General features: G+C 40.6%; 1 protein-coding gene across 14 annotated transcripts in view; it reads left to right on the top strand.

Moving 5' to 3' along the window:
- The window catches only part of GRIP1 (glutamate receptor interacting protein 1), a 473755-nt gene that overhangs the window by 179452 nt on the left and 280591 nt on the right, over nt 1-13712 (top strand). For 4 of the 14 annotated variants that reach the window (XM_075209473.1, XM_075209472.1, XM_075209469.1 and 1 more), the window contains exon 1: nt 7796-8333. The exons of 1 other annotated variant lie outside the window; for it this stretch is intronic. In XM_075209473.1, coding sequence (XP_075065574.1) covers nt 8054-8333 — 280 coding nt within the window. In that variant the 5' untranslated portion in view covers nt 7796-8053. Of the gene's footprint in view, nt 1-7791; nt 8334-13712 lie in introns of those variants that run through there. 9 more of the 14 variants (XM_075209466.1, XM_075209465.1, XM_075209476.1 and 6 more) reach the window with 5 other exon arrangements.

Raw genomic sequence — 13712 nt, 5'->3', positions numbered from 1 at the left:
TTTAGGCGATTGAGAATAATGGTAAAAAAGTAACCTGTACAGATTGTATTTTGACTGCTCTATCCACATTCAGATCATATGTGCAGGCTCGGTATTCCTCTCTTAGTACATGGTAGAAACAATCAAGAGGTCTCGCTGGGATCCAGCAAATGACATTATAATCACAATTGATTGTTTCTACCATACAGGTTTACTAAAATCCTGGTGAGTCCTCCTGATTGTTTATGCTTGGAGAAGTTATTTGAATATGTAATTAATCTAAATATTGGATATCCTGTCCTCCACAATACATCACAATTCTCTCATTTATTTGGGACAATATTAGTCGTCTTTATTAACTGCTAAATGGGATTGGACAGTATTTATCTTCTCTTCATTGATTTTTATGCATAATGATGTTATACGATGGCAAACATTATTGTGATAAATATAAATTTTATGTGGTCTGTACCTGGTGATTAATTGTATATCCAGCCTCTTATGTTATATATATATATATATATATATATATACTTATTTTGTTGTTTCTTAATAAAATGGCAATGTTTTTATGACAGTTTAGCAAGCTATTATCCATTTGACATGTATAGTATATCCAGTATATCGACCAGTCTATGTGACTGTTGGATATATTTTCCAAGTATCATCAGCGCTGTACAGAGAACTCATTCACATCAATCCCTGCCCCATTGGAACTTAGTCTAAATTCCCTAACATACACAGAGAGAGATAGGGAGAGAGAGACTAGGGTCAATTTGATAGCAGCCAATTAACCTACTAGTATTGGTTTTTTTTGGAGTGTGGGAGGAAACTGGAGCACCCGGAGGAAACCCACGCAAATACGGGGAGAACATACAAACTACACACAGATAAGGCCATGGTCGGGAATTGAACTTATGACCCCAGTGCTGTGAGGCAGAAGTGCTAACCACTTAGCCACCGTGCTGCCCGTATGAATTGAGAGAAGCTGCACATACATTTCTTGGCAGTTGATACCGTGTAACAGTAACAGCTATCTTGATGAACAGATTTAGGAAATTTTGGAGTATATTCAATTGTCCGCAGAGTGCCTCAATAGGGAGGAACAATTCTGCAATGTCGAGGTAGCGTAGTACTGGAAACTGTGCGCAGCCGTGATGTTCGGAGGACTAATTGAATATGCTCGTATATGTTTCACTTAGCATTTGAACCTGAAATAAGTCAATTTTGAGATTTTAATTTCTGAACCATTTGATGGTCAATTTGATTTAAAAAAAAAAAAACCTTCATTATGCTATACAATGTCCTGCTTTTCATTTGTCAGAGAATATCACGAGCATCAATTAATCATAGGTTAATGTTTCCTTTTTCATTTGAAGTACTTTCTGGTGCAGTGTGCACATAATTGTGTTGTATAATGCCTACTTGTTTTTCATTGTACATGTTCTAGAAGAATATTGCACAGTAAAAAACAATACACATTCAAAAGCATATTTTAACTGTTCGAGTTTCTTTGAAATCACAATGTGCCTAAGAACATGTCCCCAGCAAATTACAAGGTCCAAATATTCTATAGCAGTTGTGACACACAGCTGATGCAGCTCTGTTAACAGGTCAGTTTTTTGTACACAATGCAGAAAAAGTGTACATGCTTCAGAAGGAGCAATACCTTTCTAACACTTCTTACTGGTACCCTACACAACTTTCTATATTTTGCTGTACATTTCATTGTTTCCATCTCCTCCACAATTCTTTTGGTTTTGCACATACATATATACGACATGTATGCAGCATTTATTAAACTAATTCACAGGTTAAGTTAGAGCTGCAATGTGATGCAGTAGTTTCTAGTTGTTGCATCACAGTTTTGTCCAACCAAGGCACTATCTGTGTGGAGCTTCTATGATGATTCAGATGATTTTTCTGTGGGCTTCCTTTGGGTGCTCCAGTTTCCAATAAACAATTCAAACAAACATACAGGTAGATTAATGTTTTTGTGTGTGTTTGTGCAGTAGAGAATTTAGACTGTAAACTCTGCTGGGACAGGGACTGATGTGAATGATTAAACATTCTCTGTAATGTGCTGAGTAATAAGTTGTTGATATAAAATTAAAGGATCATAATAATTATAAATTGTGGCTATGCTGCTTAATAGACTGGCATATTTACAATCCTCCCTATAACTAGGCATGAAAAGTGTCTAGATCAGTGGTTCCCAAACTTTTGCAGTTCGCGGCACCCTTAGAGTCTCCAAATGTTTTCAAGGCACCCCTCCAAAATAATTACTGAGCAGTCCTGTTTTAGAAGTAGTTTGGTCAAAAAATTGTAATAAGTATTTAGGTCAGGACAGAAATACTTATTAAGTTGTATGCAAAAATGCCCCCCTGCATCCAGACACTCTGCCCTCAGGCACTCTGCCCCCTCTGCATCCAGACACACTGCCCCCTCTGCATCCAGACACAATGCCCCCTCTGTCACGCTGTCCCCCCTCCTCTGCCCTCTCTCACACTGTCCCCCCCCCTCTGCCCTCTCTCACGCTGTCCCCCCACCTCTGCCCCGCTGTCCCCCACCTCTGCCCCGCTGTCCCCCTCCTCTGCCCCGCTGTCCCCCTCCTCTGCCCTCTCTCACGCTGTCCCCCTCCTCTGCCCTCTCTCACGCTGTCCCCCTCCTCTGCCCCGCTGTCCCCCTCCTCTGCCCCGCTGTCCCCCTCCTCTGCCCCGCTGTCCCCCTCCTCTGCCCCGCTGTCCCCCTCCTCTGCCCCGCTGTCCCCCTCCTCTGCCCCGCTGTCCCCCTCCTCTGCCCTCTCTCATGCTGTCCCCCTCCTCTGCCCTCTCTCATGCTGTCCCCCTCCTCTGCCCTCTCTCATGCTGTCCCCCTCCTCTGCCCCGTCTCATGCTGTCCCCCTCCTCTGCCCTCTCTCATGCTGTCCCCCTCCTCTGCCCCCTCTCACGCTGTGTCCCCTCCACTGCCCCTCTCACGCTGTGTCCCCCTCCACTGCCCCTCTCACGCTGTGTCCCCCTCCACTGCCCCTCTCACGCTGTGTCCCCCTCCACTGCCCCTCTCACGCTGTCACCCTCCTCTGCCCCGCTGTCACGTTCCCTCTCACTCCTCTGCCTCGCGCCAGCCATAGGAAAAAAAGAAAGAACACAAAAACTTACCAATCCTCCGGGCGCCGGGACCCAGCAGCCTCCTCTCTCCCGCAGCTGTCACTGAATATAGACGTCAGTGACAAGTTGCTGCGAGAGAAAGGAGGCTGCTGGGTCCCGGCGCCCGGCGGATTGGTAAGTTTTTGTGTTCTTTCTTTTTGCTATGGCTGGCCCGCGGCACCCCAGTGACAGCGCCGTGGCGCACACTTTGGGAACCGCCGGTCTAGGCTATGATATGATATATTGTTCAAATGTAAGCCATACGTGATAGATAATGTACACATTTTGGTGCTCTATTACCATTTTAGTTTTTATAGAGATATCCATGAATTGGTGATTCAATTAATGAGTCAATTGATAGCGAGAATACCTCTTTACATAAAAGCCGTAATTGGCTACAAATCACAAAACAGAATTATCTTTTGACTCGGAAATTATTTAAAATACTCTGAATCAGCAATATCTATGTACTGCTAGGGTTGAGCCAAAACCATTAGATAAGATTGATTTATAAAAGAAGTGCTTTTATTAGCTAATAAAATGAATAGGCTGAAAAGAACCCCATCACCATGAATTAAAATGTACTGATACATTGGTTTTTTTGTTTTCTTTTTAAACATACTACTGTATTATGATTTTTGCTTTCCTCTTTTTTTACAATTTCTTTTCTCCTCTATTTTTAAGGAGGGTTAAATATCTATTTACATCACTTTCCTTCTATATTTTAAATAATAAGTCCATCAAATTATTTATCCAGGCAAAACATATACAGAAAACAAATCTGTTGTTCTAAAGCCACCGGTGTTTTATATTTTGATAACTGTTCTACTTTGTTACGTGTTAAAGGACTCTCATTATGGGGCACATTTATCAATCTTATCATAAAGTGAAAAATAGTTTTCAATCCTTATCGCATTGATAAGGATTGAACGATTTCTCACATTTATGAAAAACGCAACACAGAAAGAGCAGTTCCGATAAACTGCTGTATCTGTGATAAAAAAAGATCACACTTACCCCCCCTCTTCAGAAAGCGATGTCTACGGATCTCCTCCTGGTCATCTTTATTTTTCTTCACACTGAAATTGCGCATGTGCAGTTCGCATCTCCGCTCTGCGAGCGGTGAGTGACAGGGAGGGATCATGTGATCCCTTCACACATGCGCTGTCCAGCTCTGCTCTTCGGAGCAGAGCTGACAGCACTGAAATCTTACAGCTGGAGTACATTATCATGACAAGTTACCGAAAAAACTTTTTTTTCGTAACTTGTTAGATTGCGGTTGGGAGCAGTCACCATACTGTAGAATGGTGACTGCTCCCAAAAACGAAAAGGAATGTAAAGCAGCAGATATCCATGATATCTGCTGCGATGGACTTTTCTTAAATATACGGGACACATGGAGTTTACGGTAAGTGCACGATAGTGCACCATCACAGTTTGTTAAATATGCCCCTATATTTGTCATGATTCACTTATAATGTGAATTTTATTTTGTATAGGAACTGTGGATAATCATGGAACTTCCTGAATTCATATGACACTTGAGAGTAGAGATGAACAAAAATTTTAAAACTGTTCAGTGAAATATTCGGCTTATTTTCAGACTTTGAAGCTGGGCTCATAGTTTTTAGCAGGCAGGGCCAGAATCAATAGAGGGAAGATTCCTCTACAAATTATAACCACCAGTTAACCGCCACTCAAAAGTGAAGAAGTTCTTCCTAGCCACCCCAGTACTTCAGGGGCTGGCTGGGGGAGGGCATCTGCCCCCTGGGTCCCAGTCCCATAGTGTGGGCTACCTTGGGATGGGCCACATGCATTTTTTTACCTTTAAAATAGGCTGCTGAGTAGAGTCTTGCGCCCCTCAGGCTAAAATTTGCCAGCCCTCTCCTGCTGGAGGTAGCTAGGGAAACCAAAAGGATCTCGCACAAGTGGCAACTGCACCTCCTCTGAATTCCTGTTTCATAGACAAAAGATCCACAAGACCCCTTACTCAACAGTTTCGGAGATGCAAATACATATACATGTATAGTTGTATTCAAATATTCGCGCATCGCTATACACATCATATTTTTATAGGAGGTCTATTTATTATAGCAACCAACATGTCAGTCCCAAGCAGCGGGACAGGGGGTGTGTTCAAGCAATGATGGGAGCCTGACCACAGCCCCAGAAGGCTGCCTGGCGCTGGAAACACTAATCTCCCTACCCCCAACATTCCCACCTGCGGGAGGGACAGCGAGACAAAGCCCTAAAATTATGCCACTGAAATCGGAACAGTTGGGAGGTATGATTATAGGGAGAAAAGCCCTAGATCCAGCAAAAACTGATTTAGGGCTTTTCCCTATTTACCAAAACTCCCAGGCCAGTGAAGACTATCACCGACAATAGCTTTCGCCCAGGTCTTCCGGTAACGTACCACCACGGTTCTCCTATCACTATTGCTTGATTTATAGTCTGATTCAATTTTTTGGGGTCATTCCATTTTATTATTTATTTATTTTTAACAAATTTGCGACTTGTAGCCCAAGTCAGGGCTCCCAGTTCCAGTGTGCATGCGCAAGCTGGTTCTCACAGGCTCAGATGAACAAATGAATATTTTTCAAATTGCCGGGGGGGCTGTTCAATAGTGGCGAAATAGGATGTTTTAACTGGATTCTAAGCGGATCCAGCTTACCTGCTCTCCCCTCCAGTTATCGCAAAGTGGCTTTGTACATGTGTAACCTTATGTTAAAGCCTCTTTGCAATATTGACCGGAGAGGAGACACAGACCACAGGAGTTAAAAAGTAAATGATGTCACGGCCAGGACAGCCTCCAAACTGATGCCCTGTCCAGGGTTGATTTTTTTTAAAATAAATTTGTCTGGAAAATCATCTGTCATTGTTGCGATGACAGGTGATAATTAAAAAAAACAAAACAAATGTGACATGCAAAATGAACCTTTAATTCATGTTTTGTTTTTTGTTTTTTTTTTACAAAACAAACCAAAACCTTTCAAAATAGATTACTTAGCTTAATATAAGGACTAACATGTGAAAGACAATTCTATAGCTGAATAAACACCCTGACCATAGTCACCTCTCAGGATGTTGTGCCTACTGCTCCCAACAACCATGGCTCTGCTAAGCAGCTGACTGAGGACTAGAACATTAAAAATGAATGGGAAAGCAGGGAAACCTATAAAAAGATATCTACATGCTTGCATCATGGAATTTCTATTGTAAGGAACAATTTGGAAATGAAGGTTAAGAGGAACCAGCAAAGTCAAGTAAAGATCTGGAGCACACAGAAAAATCTCAATGTCTGCAAAGTATACAAAACAATACTTAGACTAGCCATAGAGATTTTGGAACAAGGTGCTGGGGAATGATGAAATAAAAGCGTAACTGTGGCCAAAGCTGCAAAGGTTTTGTTTTAGGAAAACTAGGTGAAACATTTGAAGGAAAGAACAATTTACCAGCTACTAAGCATGGACCTGGATCTAGGATGCTTTTCTGTTGTGTGACAGCCTGTACGTACCCACAGGAAATATTATCCAGGCGAAAGGAAGAATGTATTCAACTAAATAACAGCAAATCCTAGAAGCTAATATCAGTCATTGAAGAAAAAAATAGTGGGACATTTCTGCAAGACGATTCAAAACGCACCCAAAAATCAGCCAAAAGTTACTTACAGGAGCCCAAAATTAAATGTTTTAAAATGGCCAAAGCTTGAATATTATTGAAAATCTGTGGGGACATCTCAAACATGCAGTGCAGGCTGGGAGGTCTAAGGATATTTCTGTGCTAGAAGTGTTCTGCAAGGAAGAGTGGGAAAAATTCCTAAAGCAAGAATAGAAAATCTCCCGTCTGGCTACACTTTGGATGTTGTGATTTCTGCCAAAGGAGATGTTACAAAATACTCGCTGCCAGGGTGTCCAAACGTTTTGCAAGTCATATTCACGGGTTTATTTATTTAATTTTTCTAAGTGTTAAATTCAGCAAATAGTAATTTTGTCTTAAAATATGCAGAAATGTCATGTTTTTAGATTATTTTTTTTTACCATGGGTACCCAAATGTTTGTATAAAACTGTATACTGATTGCTACTGCCATCAGTATAATTATAATAGTATACATCATGTTGTTGCATCTGGTATCTTAAAGTCTAGGGCTAAAATACTTCTGATAATGATATGCTTGACGATGTAACGTTAAAAAAAATTCAAGCTCTTGGCTGTAAATGATTAAACTAGGATTTCACACCTGTTTCAAGACACCGCAAGACATGTGTGCAAAGCAGAAGCCCAATTATCTGCTCTGCAGTTGGCTAACATGACTCACTCATCCTTGTCTGTGTAGGAGTTAGTGCAGTTAGAAAGTCCAGTCTGTGCCTTGCTCTACTTCCATTTATGTGACAGAATGCAGTCATGTTTATGTCTTGTTACACATATCAGCACTGTAGTAAGTACTTGGCAGAGAACTGTTCAGGGACATCTTTGCAACAGCTGGTTGCTGGAAGGGTTAATGCTGTCCTGTGTGCTGGTCCTTTAGTTGCTATTGTTATAGTACTATTGTGCTGTGTGGGTTGTACCACTTTTCACATCCTTATGATGTTTCTAGGGGGGAGTGGGGTCTAACCTTGACTTTTTATCTCTAGTCCCCCAACAAATCCAAGGAGCAGGCTGCTCTCCCCAGCTCTTACTCCTGCTCTGCAGCACAATGGTTCAGCCCTGACAGAAAGGCGTCTCCCTCCAGCCCCCTCTTCCAATGATGGAAACCCGGCAGCAGAGGAGGAGGAGGGAGCGGGGAGAGACATGTCAATGCAGGGAAACCTCTCACTCTCGCACTCAGAGCACTATCAGAGCCAAGCAACTTTACTACACTCTGCCCCTCTGGGGTAACTCGGCTGTGCTTTACTGCCAAGGAAACCTGGTGTCGCCCGAGAGATGAATGCCCAGGGCACACTGTGAAGAGCCAGGTATCACAAGGGAGCACTCCATACACAGCAGTGACAGGTCCCCAGTGGATGCTCACACACTACGCCCTGCACCCAGACTGTCTCATCTAACCAGCCGGGCACTGGGAGAAGGAGGAGGCATGGACAGGTTCCTGGGCTTCGTCCGACAGATCCGGAGATCCAGGAGGAGAAAAGGCAAAAAGTACCGACCAGAGGAGGATTACCATGAGGGATACGAGGACGTGTATTACTATGCATCAGAGCATTTCCGAAGTAAGCGGTCCAGATCAATGAGATTATTATGCACAGCAGGGATTGGGTTGCCTTACCTGGCGTTGTTGTATGACTATTATCAGACATTAGTATGCTGCAGTTCATTATCTAACCAGTAGTTCGTACACATAAAAGCCCCAGTCTGTGTTTTACCCATAGATCAGTCATATTTTATGGACTTTTTTTTTATTGCAAATGTGTTTCTGGCTCTGAAAGTAAGCAAAGTTTTTTTTTTTTTAGGGTTCTGTTTCAGTGTCTTGATATTTTGAAGGATGTATTTTATAGAATCACAACTTTACACTGCTGCTCATTGTCACACTACGTCCACCTGTGAGATCTTCATTGTGCTTTAAAAATTGTGTTCCTCTCATAGGTTGCTCGTTTGCACATCTGTATAAATGACCAGTTGTATACAATCTAATGTCCCCTTTCCCTGTGCAGTTTATTTGTGGCGCATCTGCTAAGTTAGTTTTCAAGGCTGCAATTATTTGCTTGTGACTGTAAAATAACTGATCTTTACATTAACTATGTGGGTGCCTTTTGTCTGGGGAAGAGATGGTGTGTAGGTATGTGTGTATATGGGTGTAATAAATATATATATATATATATATATATATATATATATATATATATATATATTTGTGTGTATTTTTTGTTTGTGTTTGGTTATCCATACGAACATATTATTCATTTCCATAAAAATAACAAATATTTAGCATGCTTGTCATGGTGAGGATATAACTGTGCTGAAATGTTAGGAGAGCAATTCCTATATTTGGTTTATTTTGCGTAACTGTCACTCCTATGTTCTCTCAACCAATGTCAGACTTGTCCCTTCAGTTTACAAATGCCTGAGGAGACAGTGACAAGAAAACTACAGGCCATGCAGTATTCACTGAGCTTGGTGTGTCACTTTGCATTATGTGCATACTGCTGACAGTCATCTTTGCTGCACAGTGTAAGGTTTAAAGAAAAGAAGTCAGAGGTTGATTACTACTGTTCTCTGTACAGTGCTACGTAATATGATTGGCACTATATAAATCATAACCAAAGATGATATAAACAAGACACCCCAAGAACTAAGGGTTTGTCAAAAAATGTTTTTGAATTTTTTTTTTTATTTTTTTTTAATGAAACCCAAACTTTGCAGTTATTGCTGAGTGTGAAATGTTCCATCAGGAATCTTTACAATTGGATGGAAAGAGCACTTGTGATCTTTCATGACATAGCTTTGTACATAGTTTACTACATTCTAGTCCAGTCAATATTCATTGTTGAACTCCATCTACTGTAGCCCTCAGCCAGTGTCTAATAACATCTTCCTTGTCATTGTAATATTATTTTATTATGATGGCTCCTTTATCAGGCTGAAATCATGGACATGTTTGTCTACTTTGCTCCTCACTTATCATGGTTTTGGTAGCGTTCTATGACACAGAAATACACATTTATCTCTACGTGTTCATCTTCTAATAAGTGATTTCTATAAACTTTTGAATAGGACTGCATTGCTATATCCTTTTAGTTTTTTGGGCAAATCAAGGTTTAAATTTACACTAACATAATGTTTTTATCATGACATTACATTAGGACCGGCCATGTGATTATTTGTTTGTTTTACCTGAACACTTCTCACGAAAGTTCACTCAGGATGAGATCTATTCGGTATTCAATGGTATTGGTTCTGTGCCATATGTATAGTTTATATTTCATTAAATTGGTTTCAGTGAGTTTATGTGCCTCAGCTGTTCAGATGCTTAGAAGGAGGTTCAATTCAGCACAATGTGTCTCCAGAACAGTCTGTGGAGACACATTGATGCAATGTCCTGACTGAAATATCCGCTCATTTTTCTGCGTTCCACATAAAAGTGAGCAGAAAAATGAGTGGAGATTCCTTGCCATATTAGTTGACAATGTGCGTAGCCGTACATCGAGGCGATTTCCGGCAGCACATGGCTCCTAATTGAATCTCCCCCTTTGAGTGGAATCTTTGGGGCATGTTTATTAAAATTTACGTTTGTTGCGTCAATAAGTATTTGTTTTGCTGCTGCTTAGTGTAGCGATAAATCCCCTCCCCTGCTCCCACCAGTTTAATAATGTTATTATCTTTGCATGTGAGCAATACCCTGATGCACTGACGAAAGCTATCCTATGGTATCATTCTGGCTGGCCCTTTTCTGCATGGGGGCTTTACGGTGGTTTGTGTTTCCAGTTCCAGTGCTATTACAAAAATAGGGTATCTTCCCAGCAACCAGCGCTAGGGTTTTTACCCTTTGATAAATTGTCCCCTTTAAACCTTCTTAGTTCCTGCTTGTAGAGTTTAAAGTAGTCCTGTAAGACACAACATATAACAATTTATTGGAATTGTACATTTCTATTAAGGAACCCATAGCACAATCAATCCATTATTGTGCCATCTATAAGTACTAAATGAACCAAGTAATTAAATAAGGCCACTTTTTACTATTTTTATGGTATATATCTGTCTCGGCAGTGTGTCTGTAGATGTGTGTATAAAAATCTGGTAGTTCTGTACATTCACATTTATATTGACGTTAAAGTACTAGAAATATTTCTTAAAACGTCTCTGTATAGTATCACGATTGCATATCTTAAAATAACATTTTTTGCCTGATGGAATCAAAAGAATGTTCAGATCTCCAGTCATTACCTGCAGATGTTCTTCTAGAAACATGGCTTATTCTGGTTCAAGAAGGTACAACTCTGCAAGGCTAAAGTTTATTATAGGTTGATAAAACATTGTTACTTGAATCTGTGTTTCTTCCATACCATTTGTTTAACAGATGAATGGAGGGTGGACAAAACCTGAGACCAGTGATGTCTATGGAGGGATGACTGTGCAGTGCACACAGGTCTTTTAGCAAGGCTGTTGATGAAACAGAACTGGGGGCGGGTGGAGAAAACATTTTTATCAATTTGTTGTATTCCCCTGACATACATACTTTACCAAAACAATTTTTAGATAGATTGTAAAGACAGTGAGGGCTGGGAGGTTAGAAATGTGTAAATATTATCAATATATGTTTGGTAAACATGAATAGATGCATTGGGGGTATTCAGTTGGCTGTGAGATGTCCCACTGGACATTGCCACGATGTCTCTTCCCCTCGAAGCCATGGAGTATGGTGTCTGTCTCAGTGATGATTACTTGGGGTGCCCACTAATCTAGTTCTCAGGTCTGACAGCTGCTGGAAGCAGATTACTGCCAGGTGCTTCCCTATCTATATTACTCCGTCCATAGTCTGCTCTCTGCCAACATTACAACCTTAGCCATGATGTCATTAACAGCTGATGGGCAATGGAGTGGCTTTCTAGAAGGTGTAATTTGTGCCTTGGTCACCTGCTCCTTTAAATAATCCACAAAGCTGGTGGTTGGGTATCTGGCATTCCTACTTGGTCAAAAAGAATAACAAGGGTTGTTCATGTTAGAGCAGCTGCCCCTCTGTTTCAAGTGGCTGTGTCCAGTGCCTGTATAACATGTGTTGGCCGTATAATTAACAGTCTATACATGTAAAGTAGGAGAGGAGGGGTAGTACTAGTCAGCAGAGGAAACACGCCAACGCTAGTTTAAGAGGGAGTGGTGCCCTTCTAACGAAGTACTAATATTTTATATGTAGGCTTTTTTTTTGGGGGGGGGGGGGGATAGTCAAATTATGGGCTTGCTAAATAAACTGGTATCTCTGCTGTGTCTTCACTTTTCATTTTTTAGCATTCAGCTGTCATTGCCTCCCTATTTCAGAAGAGTGTATGGTTTCAGTCACCAGTAATGAAATCTACTCTCTCACCTGGCTGTTGAGATTGCACATTGCTCAAACCTCATTCATTAACGGTGTCCATAGAGGGATTATTTAAAGCATCAGATGAAATGATTATGTGTTGCATCACCAGAGGAGAATCAAAATACAGATTTGGATGATGAAAATATCACATATCAATATATTTTTATATGGGCTTCTAACAGTTGGCACCTAATTTTATTTTGTCCAATATATAATAAATGTGTACCATGGTAAAAAGCATGGTTTAGTTTAACTGTTCAGTGTGTGTTTGTGCAACGCACAAACTGAAAATCAGTAGACACCACATTATTCTCCCACTCATACCCGGTAGACAGGAGCCTGGCATCATTACTCTGTTATTGGCAATGATTAGATGCTCAGATTGGTTGCATGATGGCCAAGCCCCACTCATTTGAAAAACAAAAGCAAGCCACAGACTAATTTGAAAATTGGTTCCAAAATATTCATATTTGAATAAATATGACTATAGACTGCACCTAAAATTTGATTTGTGAACCTGTATGGATGAGGTCCATCGTTCCATTCCAATATAGTAGAGAAAGTCCCTTTGATTTGAATGTTCATGTGAATATGCAGCAAGATATGTATAAAACTTAGCATGCAATGTTAGGGAAAAAACAACACAATGTAATGTCAAGATTTATATGTAAATGACCATATAAATCATTGTTTTTTTCCCATGTACTTTTCATAGTGTTTTAAAGAATCCCAAATAAATTCTCATAAAATGATGTGACTTTTTGCATAAAAAATACAGATGAAAAACACAGATTCTATGAGCGCTGTGAGGTGTACATGCACATAAACAAGGTGATACCAACTACACTGGATAGTTCTGCAGCATTTTAGACTAAGCACAGTTAGTGTTTAATAGTTGCATTTCCATTCCATTATAACAGAGGTTCATTTTGGGTTCTTTTCAACTAAGCATCTTCTGATTAGGATGACATAATGTCACTTATCCAGTGTTTTTAGTGTCCTCTCATTCAGTGCCATCCTTTAACATAAAGGAGAGACAGCCAGCAGCTTCTTACGTGTGAAGCTGCTGACACTGCTGCTCCATGTCGGTGATACTCTGATGTCACAGCCAAGTGCCACAATCCCACTCTCTAGAGTAGAGGATGCTGCTCCTGTCTGCTTAGGTAAGCAGCAAGGGAAGGTGGCTCCATTTGAGTGTGTGTGGTGGTGGGGGGGTTATGGATAATTATGGAAAAGAAAAGGCAGAATATTGAAACGAATATTAAAATGGTATCAGTTTATGTAGCCCTTTGTGATATTACCCTTTAAACTTTGAAGTATGATTTGACTTGTGTATACATGTTTTGTGTACTGCCCGCATTCTAATAGATGTACGGTATTAACAGCTTACTCTCTTGCATTTATATTGAATTCCCAGGATGCTTAATGTACCAGAAGTGATCATCTTTCTTACACTGAAAGTTTGGGAGTAAAGTAACTCTGACTCTAAATATTGTACCCTTTTGGTATTCTGCAAAAACAATAATATTGTATAAAGTATTGAACTATGTGATCTGGGTGTCTGATGAGCCTTGTTCAC

This window comes from Mixophyes fleayi, chromosome 4 (assembly GCF_038048845.1).
Source record: "Mixophyes fleayi isolate aMixFle1 chromosome 4, aMixFle1.hap1, whole genome shotgun sequence".
Lineage (NCBI taxonomy): Eukaryota > Metazoa > Chordata > Amphibia > Anura > Limnodynastidae > Mixophyes > Mixophyes fleayi.
The sequence above is the reverse complement of the archived record's forward strand: the minus strand, read 5'-3'. Positions and strand labels throughout refer to the sequence as shown.